The following is a 17,449-nucleotide window of genomic DNA, read 5'->3' as shown; positions in this document are numbered from 1 at the left end:
CCTCCACGGCTTGCCCTGGGGGCCCGAGCTGGAGCTGGGACGAGTTTGTGGACAGGGGGGATGGCTGGCCCCCACAAACAGCTCCCTGCTGGGGCTCCGCCCTGCGACCCTCCCTGAGGAGGCGGTCCCCGGGGAAACTCCCAGCTGAGGGAGGCAGGCAGGAATGGGCAAAAGAGCCCCCGGCCCGGCCCAGGAGGGGAGCCAAGGACCATTCCCTGGGGACGGTGACCTGGGTCCAGTTCTGAACCCTGGTTCGGATGTGAGGGACGGGAGAATAAAGCTGGGAGGCAACCACTGACTCTGCGCTCTGTCTACCGGCCGCATCCAGGAGCCACTTGGTACCAGGGACATGGGGCCTGGAGTTCTCTGCTGACAGGGGCCTGGTGGCTAGTGGCTTCCTTGCCCTGCATGGGGCAGCAAAGGGCTTTCCTCAGGGGAGGGGCCAGTTAGGCTGGCGGGGATATCCCAGTGTGGGGAGGCTCTGAGTGGCCAGCGGTGGGTGGGGGCCTGGGTCTGGGCTCCTGAGTGCGGGGCAGTGAAATACCCAGAGGGCCCGCCCCCACCCTGTCCCCTGCACCCCCTTCTCTCCTTTTATTGCTTCCTGCCCCCTCATACTCTCATCTCCACCCCTTTGGGGCTGAGCCCCTCCCCAGGGAGTTTACAGCCGGGGTTGGGGGGGTGCTATTGTGGAGTTGGGAAGGATGCCGGGGGTCTCTGACCAGGGCCTCTGGGATGACTGATGCTGGGGAGGGGAGCAATTAGGCTGGGCGACGGGACGACAGGACGTGAGTCAGGGCACCTGGGGGCCGCCCAGAGTAGGGTGGGGCTGCCCGGCTGAGGTGAGGCAGCCTGAATCCGGGGGTGGCAAGAGCTGGGAGGGGTGGCCAGGCCTGCCTCCCCAGAGTGACCTACTGTAGCCTGACTCACCGGGTTTCCACAACTCTCCCCTTGGGGGTCACCCGCTGCTCTGCCCTCCTCTCAGACTGAGTTTCTGAGGTTGGTGGCATGGGAGTGGACAGCCCCTGGCCTCCAGAGGGGCTAAGCAACTGGAAGCCCCGTTCCCATAGGGCCTCCGGGTGGGGGCTCTGATGGCCGCCCCATGGTTGGTGGCCCTCTCAGCTGTCAGGGAGGGAGATGAGGCTCTGGAGGCCCGGCTGGCCAAGGGTGCTGAGTCTGATGGGGGGGAGGGCACCCCTATGTGGCTCCGACACCCCTTTTTGGGGTCCACTCTGTACCAGGCTTGGGGGCAACAGGAAGAAGAATCACACCGTAACTGCTGGACCACCAGGGAGTTCCCTGAGGTGCTTTTAAAGGTCTGCTCACTCTAGAGAGATTTGGTCAGAAAACGGGCTGCCCATCCCTGCTGGAGGTCGGGCTGGGCTCCCTCTCAGTGCCTCCTGTAGGCACCCTCATGGGTAGGGGGAGCCCAGAGACTAGGCCCGGCCCTCAGGGTGCCTGCCCCCCACCAGGCCTCCCCTGCAAAGGCAAGTCCGCAGGGAAGAAGGCTTCGCTGGCGGCAGGGGATACAGACAGGAAGCTGGGCTGGGTCACGTGGCTTCTGGGACCCTCTTAGCCCGCCCAGCACCAACAGCAAAGAGACACACTGGGTGAGGCGTGCGGGGCTGGGGCTGTGGAAGCAAGAGCTGGACGAGGTGACCTGTGGCCTCACGCTGCTCATCCATCAAGGGGACTGACAGATCCCCTCCCCTATTCACTGCAGTCAAGAAGTGATCAAGAAGAACCAGGCAAGAGGGTTGTAATCTGTATGAAGTTCCTCACTTTCACTGGTGGCTAAGAATTGGACAGAGCTGCCTGGCTGCCTTAGGGCTGGCACCCTGGCGGGGAAGGCAGCTCTAAAGCACCCGAGTGGGACTCCCACCCACTTGGGGCACAGCCTGTGCTGGACTTACCGCCCTGGGGCTGATACCTGGCTGGGGAGTGTCCGCCCCACAAAGGCTCCGGGTTATCCACAGACCCCAGGCATGGCTCCCAAGGGGGACTCCCAGGTCCCCAGGAGGGTTGCCCGGGGTCCCAGAGCGCACACTCCTGGCGGCAGCCCCCTGCGCCCGCGGGAGACCGGAGCGCCCCCGCCCACCCGCAGCCCGGGCGCTGTCACGTTCCAGCGCCTGACTCAGGCCGCGCGGGGCGGGGAGCCGGGAGGCGGCGCCGGCGCCCGCCTCGGCCCCAGAGGCGGCACCAGGAAGCTCCCGCCCCGGCCGGAGCCGCCATGTAACCGGCGCCGCCCGCCCCGGAGCCGAGCCGCGCGGGCCCCAGCGACCCGCCGGCCATGGGGGACGAGGACGAGGACGAGGGCTGTGCCGTGGAGCTGCAGATCACCGAAGGTGGGGCAGAGGGTGGCCCGGGGTGCTGGCTGGGTGATGGCTGCCCAGGCCGCCAGGGAGGGTTCATGCACTGGCTGGGTTCATTTGCCCCCTGTGCCCACAGCCAACCTGACGGGGCACGAGGAGAAGGTAGGCGTGGAGAACTTCCAGCTGCTCAAGGTGCTGGGCACGGGAGGTGAGGACCCCTATCCACCGGCAAGTGTCCTCCCCGCAGGGTGCTCTGGGCCTGCCGCGCGGGCACACCCGCCTGGGTTGGGCCAGGCCACCAGCAATGCCCCCCACCCTCTCCCAGCATAGCCCGCCTTGCCTGCTTGGCCCTGCCCTGCCGGGGTTGGCATGCCCACTCCTAGGGCTGCTCCACATTGAGCAAGGTCCTCCCCGCGTGTGCCAACACTCTTGGGGGCTTGCAGCCCACCCGTGTGATTTCACCGCTCCCCCCACCTTGTGAGATATGAGAGCCCTCTTCCTTCACTTTGCAAACTCCCCACCTCAGGGTTGACTGTCCTTCCGTCTGCCCGCACCTCTGTGTCCCCTCCCTGGCTCTGCATCCTCTAGCCCTTCCCCAGGTTTGCACACACCCCACCCCCACCCTGTGCTGCAGGCCTCCCGGGAGTTGCGTGCCCCCCCCAGCCTGGTTTGCACATCCCCTCCCTAGGTTTGCTGAGCACCCTCCTGGGGGTGTGCATGTCTTTGCCTTAGAAAGCGCTGCCAGCTTTGTGCACACCTGCCTCTCGCCCCAGCTCCTTCCCCCACCTTGCACACCCTCCTGGGTGGGCGTCACTACCCCCCCCACCTTCGCACCCGCCCCTATGCTCATGGCCTACCTTCCGCCCACTCCCTGCCCCCACAGCCTACGGGAAGGTGTTCCTGGTGCGGAAGGCGGGTGGGCACGACGCGGGCAAGCTGTATGCCATGAAGGTGCTGCGCAAGGCAGCCTTGGTGCAGCGTGCCAAGACACAGGAGCACACACGCACCGAGCGCTCTGTGCTGGAGCTGGTGCGCCAGGCGCCCTTCCTGGTCACGCTGCACTACGCCTTCCAAACTGACGCCAAGCTGCACCTCATCCTGGGTAAGGGCAGGCCCTGTGGGGGCGGATGGGGCCACCCATGGGGGCTGCTCCCCAACTTCCACTCGCACCCCCTCCAGACTATGTGAACGGTGGCGAAATGTTCACCCACCTCTACCAGCGCCAGTACTTCAAGGAGGCCGAGGTGCGCGTGTATGGGGGCGAGATCGTGCTGGCCTTGGAACACCTGCACAAGGTGGGTGAGGACCCGGTTACCTGGCAGTGGCCCTGGGGACTGGGTCCCGGCCTCCGGAGGGGCCTGAGAACCTGGCAGCCTCGGGCTTCCTGGGAGGGGGTGGCCATAGGGTAGGGTGAGGCAGGGGACTGGATCCACTTCCCCTAGCCTCCTCGGAGGAAGGCCCGGGTGCTGCCTTCTGGGGTCTCCTCTGCTGGTGCCTCCTCGAGGGGGCTTTCCTCTCACAAGCTGCTTCCTGGGGCCACGTTCACAGAACTTCCCCAAATGGAAACCTCATGCCTTGGTTCCCAGAGCTGTCGTGATTTGGGGCTCCTCACACGGCTTTCCTCCTGGGGGCCTCTCCGTGGTGTTCCCCCACCCCTTCCCTGCTGTTTGGAAATTGACTGATTGATTGACAGCTGTGTTGGGCCTCATTGCTGCGCTCAGGGGCTGCTCTTTGTGCGGCGCTCGGGGTTCTCATTGCGGTGGCTTCTCTTGCTGCGGACTCAGCAGTTGTGGCCCACGGGCTTAGTTGTTCTCCACGGCATGTGGCACCTTCCAGGACCAGGGCTGGAATTGGCAGGCGGATTCTTAACCACTGGACCACCAGGGAAGTCCCTATGCTGGTGTATCTTAAATGGCTTCTCCCGTCCAATGGCCCAGTCTCATCCTGCCCCCCACCCCACTGGAGATCCCCTGCCCCAGGGATCTGGTGCGGAACAGGAGCTGTAGGAGCGGGCGGAGAGGGTGTCGGGGGAGGGACCCTCAGCGCCCTCTTCCTTCTTGCCAGCTGGGCATCATCTACCGAGATCTGAAGCTGGAGAATGTGTTGCTGGACTCCGAGGGTCATATTGTCCTCACTGACTTTGGGCTTAGCAAGGAGTTCCTGACAGAGGAGGTAAGTGAAGGGTGGTCTCAGCCTCCTGAACCCCCCTACCCTGGCCTTCCCATCCTGGCTCCAGCTCCACGCCTGGCTCTACATTTCGGTGGGTGCAGTAGCTCTGCCTTTGGGAAGTTCCCACTGCTCCGACTCTCACAAGTCCAGCGAGTCTTACTCTGGGCCGTGGGTGGGGAGGGGGTATTGTGGCTGGGTGTCCAAATAGGTCCTCTTGTCCTCCCAGAAAGAGCGGACCTTCTCCTTCTGCGGCACCATCGAATACATGGCCCCTGAAATCATCCGCACCAAGTCGGGCCATGGCAAGGTGGGTTGGGCCGGGAGTAGGGTGGGGTGAGGCGGCGGTGGCTGCAGGCCCTCACCCTGGCTCTGCCCGGCAGGCTGTAGACTGGTGGAGCCTTGGCATCCTCCTCTTTGAGCTGCTGACGGGGGCCTCACCCTTCACCCTGGAGGGTGAGAGGAACACGCAGGCAGAGGTGTCTCGGTGAGCAGGGCTGGAAGCAGAGGGCGGCCGAGGAGCCTGGGCAGGGCTGGAGGGGGGGCTCGCTGCCCCTGACGCCCCCCCCAATCCTCCCAGACGGATCCTGAAGTGCTCCCCTCCCTTCCCCCCCCGGATCGGGCCAGTGGCACAGGACCTACTGCAGCGGCTACTTTGCAAGGACCCCAGGAAGCGACTGGGTGCAGGACCCCAGGGGGCACAGGAAGTTAAGGACCACCCCTTCTTCCAGGTGAGGCTCCTGGAAGCCCCCATAACTCTCTACACACACCGGGGCTGGGCTACTGCTCTGGGTTGGGGGACACTGGAGGGATGGTCTGAGACTGGCCAGTTTCACTTGATTTAGAAAACTTTGCAGGTAAAGAAAGCAGGCTTGTCTTCTCAGTCATCTGTATTAAAATTTGTTCTCGTGGGAAAGAATTCTAGGTTCATTGCCTGGCAGGGCTGGCAGGGACTTGAGAATGGACTCTTCATTGGACAGTTCAGAGAAGCAAGGTGATCTGCCAGAGATCACACAGTAAAAATTTAGAGCTCGGAACAGACCCCAGGTCTACTGTTGGCCCCGGTCTCATGACTGTTAGCATCCACTCAGGGTTTTGGTCTTGTACCTGTGCAGTCTGTATGCCTGTACTTCAGATGGATGTGTCTGAATCAGCCACGTGGGATTTGTCCTAAGCAACATGCACGCAGGTTAGAGTGCAGTGCAGAGTGAATTCTGTCCTTGTGAGAGCTCGCTGGTTTGGGCACTGTGTGTGGCCAGAGTCATTGCCTAGCATGTGTGCATGCTCAGTCGCTCAGTCACGTCCAACACTTTGCGATCCCCTGGACTGTAGCCCACCAGGCTTCTCTGTCCATGGGAGTGGACTGCCATTTCCTACTCCAGGGGATCTTCCCGACCTAAGGATTGAACCTGTGTCTCCTGCATTAGCAGGTGGATTCTTTACCACTGAGCCACCTGGGAAGCCCCCACTGCCTAGCAGGACCCTGTAACAGTGAATGTGTCTTGGCCGCTTGCTTGCATAATTTCATGTAAGCCTCAGAACCAACCTGATTATCCTTATTTTCACAGATGAGGAAACAGGTTCAGAAAAAGTGAAAGTGAAAGTTGCTCAGTCGTGTCTGACTCTTTGTGACCTCATGGACTATACAGTCCATGGTCAGAGAGGTTAGGTAATTTGCCCAAGATCACTGAGCGAAGTGATAGAGCTCAGGTCTAGGTGGCCTGAAGGCCCATGCTCTGAAGTGTCATGTTCTGTTTGCACGTGGGTATTAAATTTGCCTTGTCTGATGTAGTAACAAAAGCACCCATTTATGGGCACTTACTCTGGGCTGGGCACCCAGTTACCCTTGCTGTGAATACCACTTCCTTGAATCTTCCCAGCAAGTACTGCCTGGAAGGGCCCTCAGAGAAGCTTTCTCAGACAGGAGTCTTAAGTCTCCGTAGTGAAGATGTTCAGTTATGGGCAGAGTGACTGAGCAGTGTCAGTTTCCTTAAGTGAATTCCTCAGCCCACCCTGAGTGCATCCGGGGCCCTGGATGCTTGGGAGCAGGTGAAACAGTTGTCAGACTAGAGAGCGCCCGCACCCCAAAAGGTCTTTGAGGCCTGATGCTATTTCCCCTTTTCTCAAGACAATTTGCTGATAGCAATGCTGAGGTCCCTGGTGCCAGGACTGGGGCCTTTAAGCCCAAGCCATGCCTCTAGGCTGCATGTGACAAAAAGTGCCCTGGAGATAGTGATATCTGTGGAATAGAGTCTGGCTTCTAAGAACAGAGATCGGAATGAATGGTAGTCTAAAAAAGATAGAGATCTATTTGTCTGTCTGTCTGTCTATCTATCTACATAAAAGAAATCCAGAGGTCAGCAGTCTAGGGCTGCTGTGGTGTCTTCAAGGAGCTAAGCTTGATTTTTTTCTTTTTAAATGCGCCTTCATTTTTAGCACGTAGCCTCCATTCCCAGGGCTTTCCAAGTGGCACTAGTGGTAAGGAGCCCATCTGCCAATGCAGGAGACATAAGAGATGCGGGTTCAATCCCTGGGTCAGGAAGATCCCCTGGAGGAGGGCATGGCAATCCATTCCAGTATTTTTGCCTGGAGAATCCCATGGATAGAGGAGCCTAGTTGGCTATAGTCCACGGGGTCACAAGAGTTTGACATGCCTGAGCAACTAACACTACACTATAGCCTGCATTCCCACGGTTGCCTCCTGGTATCAAAATGACTGCTAGACCTCTTGCTATCTAGGTTGCTCTCCAGGTGGGAAGCATGAGGAAGGATGGAAGGGCAAAAAGGGTACTTAACAACTGCTCACGCTCCTCTTCAGGCTCTTTCTCTGGATTCCTCCCACATAATTTTTGCTTACAAGTAATTGGTCACTGCTAACTGCAAGGAAGTTTGTAAAATACTATTTTTTAGTTTGTACATTGGTTCCTGAAATAAAATGGGGGCTATAGTACTAAGAATGACATAGAGAATGGGTATTGGACAGGCAACAAGATATGCCATACTAGTTTAAACATAAAAGGGAATGTTTTAGCTACCATAAATGAAAAGTCAGGGAAAATGGTCTGATTTCAGGCAAGGCTGGATCCAGGTGCTGAGTCTATGTTATTAGGAATTTCTTACTTTGTCTCTTGCTTCTGCTTTTCTGCCTGGGCATTTCATCACTAGGCACTGAGGGGGCCCCAGCAGTTCCAGACTCATATCCTCCCAGATTTAAGTCCAATAGAGATTTTTTTTTTTGCATACCAGTTCTATTAAAAGTCCCAGAGTTGGCTGAGTGTGGTGGAGGGGTGGTTCTCCAAGGGAAACAGGGATCCTGTTATCAGAGGAAGGGAAACAGAAGCTGGGGAGGCAGGAAGAACAGCTTTGCACACAACTGCCAGCGAGACCTTTGCCTCACTGAGGAGCTGCCCAGTGAGGGTGGCCCGAGTGGACAGTGTTTCCACTTCCTGCCCTTTGATCCCTTATCTTTCGTTCCTTTTCTCCAGGGTCTGGACTGGGCTGCTCTGGCTGCTAGGAAGATTCCAGCCCCATTCCGACCCCAGATCCGCTCAGAGCTGGATGTGGGCAACTTTGCAGAGGAATTTACCCGACTGGAGCCTGTCTACTCACCCCCTGGCAGCCCCCCACCTGGGGACCCTCGCATCTTCCAGGTGAGTGAGAGCTCATGGAACCACAGATGCAGAGGAAGTGGGGTGCTGCTGCCAGCCTCAGCCCCAGCTGACCTGTGGACACTACATACCCTGTGTCCTGAGGGGGACTCAGCATCTCCCTTGCTCTCCATTCGTGATGAATTTGGAATTATCAGTCATCGAGACTGCCTTGGCAGGACACGCCTTTGAATTTCCTGGTTTATCTTGAAATTTCATGTCGATTTCCCTTCTCCATCATCTCTCTTTATTGTTAGGTAAAACTATTGTTTTGAGGGGACACCTAGGAAGAGATGCTTTGTTTATACTATGGCATACCATATCACATTCCTGGGGACACAGGCCCCCTCTACCTAATTTTAGAAGCTTAGGCCTGTTGGACACGTCCAAGCTCCTTTGCTTGGTATACAAGGCCTTGCATGATGTGGTCTTTTTTTTTTTTTTTTTAACTTTTTCTTTTCTTTTATATTAGAATATAGCCGAATAAGAATGTTATGATAGTTTCAGATGGACAGCAAAGGGACTCAGCCATACATATGCATGTATCCATTCTCCCCCAAACTCCCCTCCCATCCAGGCTGCCACCTAACAGTGAGCAGAGTTCCCTGTGCTGTACAGTAGGTCCTTGTTGGTTACCCATGTTAAATAGAGCAGTGTGTCCATGTCAATTTCAAACTCCCTTGTTGTTGCTCAGCCGCTAAATCGTGTCTGACTCTTTGCAACTCCACGGACTGTAGCACACCGGGCTTCCCTGTGCTCCACTGTCTCTTGGAGTTTGCTCAAACTCATGTCCATTGAGTTGGTGATGCCATTCAGCCATCTCATCCTGTGTTGTCCCCTTCTCCTCCTGCCTTCAGTCTTACTCAGCATCAGGGTCTTTTCTAACAAGTCGGATCTTCACATCAGGTGCCCAAAGTATTGGAGCTTCAGCTTCAGCATCAGTCCTTCCAATGAATTTTCTTTAGGATTGACTGGTTTGATCTCCCTGCTGTCCAAGGGACTCTCAAGAGTCTTCTCCAGCACCACAGTTTGAAAGTATCAATTGTTTGGAGTTCAGCCTTCCTTATGGTCCAACTCTCACATTGAACATGACTACTGGAAAAACCATAGCTCTGACTATATGGACCTTTGTTGGCAAAGTGATGTCTCTGCTTTTAATATGCTGTCTAGGTTTGTCATAGGTTTTCTTCCAAGGAGCAAGCGTCTGTTAATTTCATGGATGCAGTCACCATCTGCAGTGATTTTGGAGCCCAGGAAAATGAAATCTGCCACTGTTTCCATATTTTCCCCATTTATTTTCTATGAAGTGATGGGACCAGATGCCATGATCTTAGTTTTCTGAATATTGAGTTTTAAGCCAGTTTTTTTCATTCTCCTCTTTTACCTTTATCAAGCAGCTCTTTAGTTCCTCTTTTCCTTCCACCGTTAGGACGGTATCATCTGCATATTTGACGCTGTTGATATTTCGTCATGCAATCTTGATTCCAGCTTTTGATTCATCCAGCCTGGCATTTTGCATGCTGTACTCTGCATATAAGTTAAATAAACAGGGTAACAATATACAGCCTTGACGTACTCCTTTCCCAGTTTTGAACCAGTTCATTGTTCTGTGTCCAGTTTTCCCTAACTATCCCTTTTTCCCACCCTTCCCCCCTGGTAATCAGAAGCTCATTCACTAAGTCTGTGAGTCCGTTTCTCTGGTGTAAATCAGTTCATTTGTATATGATGTGGTCTTTGCTCTGTACTCTCTTATTTCACCTGGTGCTCCAGCACCTTGGAACTTCTCAAGGTTCCAGAACATACTTCTGTACCTTTGCACATGCAGTTTCCCCCACCTGGAGGTCTTTCCCTACAGTTGCCCACCTGGCAAAATTCAAGCCTGGTTGTCCAGCACTGCCCCGTGTGAAGACTTCCCTGCTCCTCTGGCCCTGGGTTGCCCTTTTCTTGTGCTCCAGCCCTCTGAAGACAAAACCTCCTTCTGAGCAGTTTGTCAGGTTGTATATTGACACTGACGGAGACCACCTCGCTTGGTCCGAAACTCTCAGAGGGCAGGGACTATGTGTTTAATTTCTGCGTCCCTAAGTCCAGCTTGGGGTCATGGCTGGGTAGGACGCGGTCCATAAACAGTAAATAATAGGCCAGTATCAACTATGGATGGATCAGTCCCCTCTGTGAAGCTCTCACAAGTGACAGCTCTGTGCTTGAATATCCCTCTATCTACTGGGATCTATCTTTGCTCTCACAGTCTTAATGAGCAAGTTTTCTTGTAAATCAATGGTTACTTTCATTCATTCATTTAATCATTCAAAAATATGTACTGAGTGCCTTCAACGTGCCAGGCACTGACTTGGGTACTGGGGACATATCAACAAACTTAACAGACAGAAATCCCACCTGTGTGCATCCTAGTTAGCACTGCATGCAGTGGCGCTGTGTTTTTAGGAGAAAACAACACATCCTTAAAATTACCCTTGAGAATTCCTTGAATTGCCAGGACATGGATCCTTCAGTTCATTTCAGTTCAGTCGCTCAGTCGTGTCTGACTCTTTGCGACCCCATGAATCACAGCATGCCAGGCCTCTTTGTCCATCACCAAACTCCCGGAGCTCACTCAAACTCATGTCCATCGAGTCGGTGATGCCATCCAGCCATCTCATTCTCTGTCGTCCCCGTCTCCTCCCACCCCCAATCCCTCCCAGCATCAGACTCTTTTCCAGTGAGTCAACTCGTCGCATGATGTGGCCAAAGTATTGGAGTTTCAGCTTTAGCATCAGTCCTTCCAATGAACACCCAGGATTGATCTCCTTTAGAATGGACTGGTTTGACCTCCTTGCAGTCCAAGGGACTCTCAAGAGTCTTCTCCAGCACCACAGTTCAAAAGCATCAATTCTTCGGCGATCAGCTTTCTTCAGGCAAAAAAATTAACTTTGGTTTCTCTTTACACTTCCTCATAGCCACCCTTGCAGAGGAGGCCAAAGTTTGATTTGAAAGTAATAAAGGCTTTTTGTCCTGAGTTGGGTAGAGCTGAATTCTCCTAAGCTGTGTGATACCAGGCCATAATTCTTTTATTCGTTCAGCCCTTCATATTCTGGGCCATTACGTTGTGCCAGATGATGGCCTTGGCACTTGGGGGATCACTGTGATGAAAAAGGTGGAGTCCCAGACTGCTGACGGGATAGACATGGTTCCAAGGGATCACAGACCAAGGTGGAAAAAAAATGTCCAAAACAGCCTGTGTACACTGGAATGCAAAAGCAACACCCCCGACTCCCTACTGCAGGGTCTTTCCTCTGCCCCCTGCCCTCCTTCCGGCTGGGTCTGGGCCTTCAGGGGCTCCTTCTGCACTTCCAGCCCCCGGATGCCCATCAGCCCTGACAACCCCCTCCTCCACCAGGGATACTCCTTCGTGGCGCCATCCATCTTGTTTGACCGCAACAACGCGGTGATGACCGATGTGCTGGAAGTGTCTGGCACTGGAGACCGGCCCGGCCCGGCGGCGTTGGCCAGGAGCGTCATGATGCAGGTGGACTGGGCCAGGGTGGGGAGAAGTGGGCGTGGGGACTCCAAACCTGTCTTCACTAGGCGCACATTTTGGCTTCGATGAGGCCCGGAGCCTCTCCGAGGTGGGGCGTGGCATAGCCGCAAGGCTCCCTCTAGGACCTCTGACGCTTCTCCTTCGCCCCCAGGACTCGCCCTTCTTCCAGCAGTACGAACTGGACCTGCGGGAACCCGCGTTGGGCCAGGGTAGTTTCTCCGTGTGCCGCCGCTGCCGCCAGCTACAGAGCGGCCAAGAGTTCGCGGTCAAGATCCTCAGTCGCAGGTGGGCGGGCGGAGTCCGGCAGAGCAGACTCGGGGAGGGTGGGGCCGGAGGTCGGCCGTTCTGACCCCTCCTGCCCTGCCCCCAGGCTGGAGGAGAACACGCAGCGCGAAGTGGCTGCCCTGCGGCTGTGCCAGTCGCATCCCAACGTGGTGAAGCTGCACGAAGTGCATCACGACCAGGTGACGGCTTCCTGGGCTGGGGCGGAGCGCAGGGGCGCTGGAGGCTGCCCGAGGAGGGCGGGGAGGGGGCGGGGATGCGGGCAGGAGGCGGGGCCTGAGCGCGCTGTGGGAGGGGCCTGAGGACCTGGAGGTGAGGGAGGCTGGATTATGGTAGCTCAGCAGGTAAAGAAGCCGCCCGCAATTCAGGAGATTCCTGTTCGATTCCTGGGTCGGGAAGTTTCTTTGGCGAAGGGATAGGTTACTCCAGCGTTCCTGGGCTTCCCTGGTGGCTCAGACGGTAAAGAATCCGCCTGCAATGTGGGAGACCTGGATTTGATTCTTGGGTTGGGAAGGTCCCCCGGAAGAGGGCATCCCACTCCAGTATTCTTGCCTGGAGAATCCCCATGGACCGAGGAGCCTGGCAGGCTACAGGCTACATATGTATAAAGAGTCGGACACTACTGAGGGACTAAGCACCTAGGAGGGCCTGAGGACTCGAAGGTGGATATGGGAATGGACAAGGGAACAGGGCAGGGGGACGATTTTTGCGGGTGGGTTTTAAGGTGGCCACAACAGTTTGTTTTGTGGATCACAACAAACTGTGGAAAATTCTTAAAGAGATGGGAGTACCAAACCACCTTACCTGCCTCCTGGGAAATCTGTATGCAGGTCAAGAAACAACAGTTAGAACCGGACACGGAACAACAGACTGGTTCCAAATTGGGAAAGGAGTTCATCAAAGCTATATATTGTCACCGTGATTATTTAACTTATATGCAGAGTACATCATGCAAAATGCGGGCTGGATGAAGCACAAGCTGGAATCAAGATTGCTGGGAGAAATATCAACTTCAGATATGCAGATGACACCACCTTTATGGTAGAAAGCAAAAAACCAAGGAGCCTCTTGATGAAAGTGAAAGAGGAAAGTGAAAAAAGCAGGCTTAAAAACTCAACATTCAAAAAATGAAGAGAACGACATTGGGTCCCATCACTTCATGGCACATAGATGGGGAAACAATGGAAACAGTGACAGACTTTATTTTCTCGGGCTCCAAAATCACTTCAGATGGTGACGGCAGCCATTAAATTAACAGACGCTTGCTTCTTGGAACAAAAGCTATGACAAACCTAGACATCATGTTAAAAAGCAGACATTACTTTGCCGACAGAGGTCCATCTAGTCAAAGCTATGGTTTTTCCAGTAGTCATGTATGGATGTGAGAGTTGGACTATAAAGAAAGCTGAGTGCCAAAGAGTTGATGCTTTTAAACTATGTTGTTGGAGAAGACTCTTGAGAGTCTCTTGGACTGCAAGGAGATCAAACTTGTCAATCCTAAAGGAAATCAGTCTTGAATATTCATTGGAAAGACTGATGCTGAAGCTGACGTTCCAATCCTTTGGCTACCTGATTCGAAGAACTGACTCATTGGAAAGACCCTGATGCTGGGAAAGATTGAAGGCAAGGGGAGAAGGGGACGACAGAGGATGAGATGGTTGGCTGGAATCACTGACTTGATGGACATGAGTTTGAGCAGACTGCAGGAGTTGGTGATGGACAGGGAAGCATGGTGTGCTGCAGTCCATGGAGTCACAAAGAGTTGGACATGACTGAGGGACTGAACTGTAAGGTGGCCAAAGGGACTGCTGCTCCTGCTAAGTCGCTTCAGTCGTGTCCAACTCTTTGCGACCCTGTGGACCGAAGCCCGCCCCGTCCTCTATCCATAGGATTCTCCAGGCCCAAGAATACGGGAGTGGATTGCCATGCCCTCCTCCAGGGGATTTTCCCCACCCAGGGATCCAGCCCGCATGTTACCTCACTTACATTGGCAGGCGGGTTCTTTACCACTAGCGCCACCTGGAAAGGAAAAGAGTACGGGGTGGAACCGCAAGCGAGTCCTAAGGTGGTTCTTTGGGGAGGTGGGGGTGGTAGTCTTGAGGTCAGGGTTGAACGTGAAGGCGCCTGAAACTGGGGGCGGGGCTCGATGGTGACCTCGGGGTGGGATCTGGCGGGCGGGTGGGGTCTCGGTAGGCGGTGACCCCGGCCCGTCGCGCTGCCCGCAGCTGCACACGTACCTGGTCCTGGAGCTGCTGCAGGGCGGGGAGCTGCTGGAGCACATCCGCAAGAAGCGGCACTTCAGCGAGTCCGAGGCCAGCCAGATCCTGCGCAGCCTCGTGTCGGCCGTGAGCTTCATGCACGAGGAGGCGGGCGTAGTGCACCGCGATCTGAAGCCCGAGGTGAGTGCGGGGCCTCAGCGCATCGCGAGGGCCTCGGCGCGGAGGGCCGGGTTCTGATGGCCGCCTCGCCGCCCTCGTAGAACATCCTGTACGCCGATGACACGCCCGGGGCCCCGGTGAAGATCATCGACTTCGGGTTCGCGCGCCTGCGCCCGCAGAGCCCCGCGGGGCCCATGCAGACGCCCTGCTTCACGCTGCAGTACGCGGCCCCCGAGCTGCTGGCCCAGCAGGGCTACGACGAGTCCTGCGACCTCTGGAGCCTCGGCGTCATTCTGGTATGGGACGGCGTCTCTGAGGGGATGTCAGGGTTCTCCGAGCCTGGGGACAGCAGTCCTCTTGGTGGGGGTGGCAGGATTTGGCCTGAGGCTGGGATAAGAAGATGTCCTGATACATAGGCGGGGTCACTCTGGTGCTGGAGTCTGGGCATCCTAGTTTGAGGGGCAGAGTTCATCACCCGTGGGCCTCAGGAATTAGCCTGTTGGAGAGAGTGCATGGTCCTGTGGTGGGTTGAATCAGTCTCCTGGCCTCCATTGGCCCCCTAGTCTGGACTGGTCTCGCTTTTCACCTGTCCCTCCCACCCCCACCGCTAGTACATGATGCTGTCGGGCCAGGTCCCCTTCCAGGGGGCCTCAGGCCAAGGCGGGCAGAGCCAGGCGGCGGAGATCATGTGCAAGATCCGCGAGGGGCGCTTCTCTCTTGACGGGGAGGCCTGGGAAGGCGTGTCTGAGGAAGCCAAGGAGCTGGTCCGAGGTGCGGGGCCGGAGGTCACAGGTTATGGTTGGGGAGGGGGAGGCCATGGGGTCGTGATGGGGCAAGGAGTGCCCCCGGGTCAGGTGTCCCGGTGGGGGGCTTGTCGGGGAGGAGAGTGGGGCTGCCCTCTCTGGGGTGCAGCCTCTACACGCGGCCCGCCGACGCTGCCCCGCCCCGCCTCCAGGGCTCCTGACTGTGGATCCCGCCAAGCGGCTGAAGCTCGAGGGGCTGCGGGGCAGCTCGTGGCTGCAGGACGGCAGCGCGCGCTCCTCGCCTCCGCTGCGGACGCCGGACGTGCTGGAGTCCTCGGGGTCGGCTGTGCGCTCCGGGCTCAACGCCACCTTCATGGTGAGGGGCGGGGCCCGAGGGGCGGGGCCTGAGCTTGGGGGCGGGGCCTCCGGGGGCGACTCCGCGGAGTCCAGACCCGTGACCTGCTGGGGCCCTGAGCTTCTGAGAGGCTGTGGAGGCCAAAGACCTGCTGGCCCTGACCTCGTGGGATGGGAAGGAGGGCCTGGGACGGGGCCAAAGCCGGGATCTGGAAGTCGAGGCCAGGCCGGTGGGACTCACCCTTTCCTGTCCGCCAGGCGTTCAACCGGGGCAAACGCGAGGGTTTCTTCCTGAAGAGCGTGGAGAACGCGCCGCTTGCCAAGCGGCGGAAACAGAAGCTACGGAGCGCCGCCACGTCCCGCCGCGTCTCCCCCGCGCCCGCCGCCCCGGGCCGGGCCCCGGCCGCCAAGGGAGCCCCCCGACGAGCCAATGGCCCCCTACCCCCCTCCTAGCCCCTGTCCCTGTGACCCCCGCCTCCCCCACGTCGTGTCTGAGATCTAGGAGGCCGGCTCACTGCCTCCTGCATCGGCGCCGCCCCCCTCCCCAGGATTGCTACCCTTCTCCCCCACTTTCCCCCTCCCTACCCCCAGACAGAGCAGAAGTATTTTTATAAGCAGAGAATTCTTTTTTTTAAAATGTCTTACCAGATTAGAGTTTAGAGATGCAGGGAAGGAGGGGGCCTGCTGGGGAGTGGGGTGTGGGGCCCTCTGCCAAGATACTGCCTCATCTGGTGAAAGGCCCTTCTACCCCAAGGGGCTGCCCCAGTTGGAAAGGGCTCCTCCATTTCTAAGCACTGAGTTGCCACAGGGAGAAACTGGGACCTCTCCCCTGCCTTCCCCTGAGGACCTGCTCTTGGGAGGGGGCACCTCTCAAGCTGTCACTTTATGGACTGTCTGTGCAATTACGTCCACCAAAGACCTGTGTTGGGGGGGCGCTCAGCGAGAGGCCCTGGGGGACCCCTTGAAGCATTTCTGCCTCACTTTATGTCACCTGCTTCCCCCTATTGGGGCTAAGTTAGGAGGTAGGCGACCCCCTCTAAAAGGGGCGGCCCCCTTCTCATCCGTCCCCTCCCCTTTGGCACAGCTGCTCCTAGCTGGGGGGTGGGGCCTTGGGGTCTGGGCTGGGCTTCCACAGTCACTGCCTCCGCCCATCCAGGCTGTGCCTTTGACTTTAAAATACAAGTCTACTCAGTGCTGTGTGGCAAATGTGTGTGTATGTGGGGGGTGGGGGCAGAGGTCTTGGGACTCACTTCCAGGCGTTGGGCCCTTGGACCTCAAAGAGGAGGGACAGGGCAGACCCTTCTGGAGAAGATGATACCCTTTGTCCTTGGTGTTTTTAAAATTTATTTTTAATTGGAGGAGAATTGCTTTACAATTTGTGCTGGTTTCTCTGTGCAACAACGTGAACCAACCATATGTATATCCCCTCCCTCTTGAGCCTCTCTCCTACCCTTTCAACATCCCCCGCACTAGGTCATCCCAGAGCCCTGAGCTGAGCTCCCTGTGATACAGAGCAGCTCCCCACTAGCTGTCTGTTTTACACGTGGTGGTGTGTAGATGGCAATGCTGCTTTCTCAGTTTGTCCCACCCTCTCCCTCCCCTCCTGTGTCCACAGGTCTGCTCTTTACATCTGTGTCTCTATTCCTGCCCTGCAAATAGATTCAGCAGTACCATTTTTCTAGACTCCGTATATATGCATTACTATATGATATTTTTCTGACTTCACGCTGTATGTTAGACCCTAGGTCCATCCACCTCTCGACAACTGCCGCAGTTTTGTTCCTTTTATGACTGAGTACTATTGCATTGTATATATGTACCACAACTTCTTTATGCATTCATCCGTTGATGGACTTCTGGGTTGCTTCCATATCCTGACTGTTGTAAATAGTGCTGCAGTGAACACTGGTGTACATGTGTGGGATTGCTGGGTCATATGGTAGTTTTAGTCCTAGTTTTTTTTTTAAAAGGAATCTCCATACTGTTCTCCATAGTGGTTTTCCCACCAACAGTGCAAGAGGTTTCCCTTTTTTCC

The 17,449-nt window shown here is 56.3% G+C and overlaps 1 protein-coding gene across 2 annotated transcripts; it reads left to right on the top strand.

Moving 5' to 3' along the window:
- Nucleotides 1-2,183: 2,183 nt before the first annotated feature.
- RPS6KA4 (ribosomal protein S6 kinase A4) lies at nucleotides 2,184-16,608 on the top strand. 2 transcript variants are annotated; one of them, XM_088832332.1, is made up of 17 exons: nucleotides 2,184-2,342; nucleotides 2,446-2,517; nucleotides 3,193-3,411; nucleotides 3,489-3,604; nucleotides 4,374-4,481; nucleotides 4,705-4,785; nucleotides 4,859-4,962; nucleotides 5,056-5,206; nucleotides 7,961-8,125; nucleotides 11,517-11,645; nucleotides 11,809-11,942; nucleotides 12,028-12,121; nucleotides 14,165-14,338; nucleotides 14,419-14,613; nucleotides 14,950-15,088; nucleotides 15,273-15,436; nucleotides 15,673-16,608. In XM_088832332.1, exons 1-17 carry the CDS (start codon nucleotides 2,288-2,290, stop codon nucleotides 15,865-15,867), a joined length of 2,295 nt encoding a protein of 764 aa, XP_088688458.1. In that variant the 5' UTR covers nucleotides 2,184-2,287; the 3' UTR covers nucleotides 15,868-16,608. The 2 variants fall into 2 exon arrangements, with proteins under 2 accessions (XP_088688458.1, XP_055271600.1); XM_055415625.2 differs by having other exon boundaries at nucleotides 14,929-15,088.
- Nucleotides 16,609-17,449: the final 841 nt, after the last annotated feature.

Source organism: Moschus berezovskii, chromosome 25, assembly GCF_049115385.1.
Source record: "Moschus berezovskii isolate FMDL1 chromosome 25, NW_MosBer_1.0, whole genome shotgun sequence".
NCBI lineage: Eukaryota > Metazoa > Chordata > Mammalia > Artiodactyla > Moschidae > Moschus > Moschus berezovskii.
The sequence above is the reverse complement of the archived record's forward strand: the minus strand, read 5'-3'. Positions and strand labels throughout refer to the sequence as shown.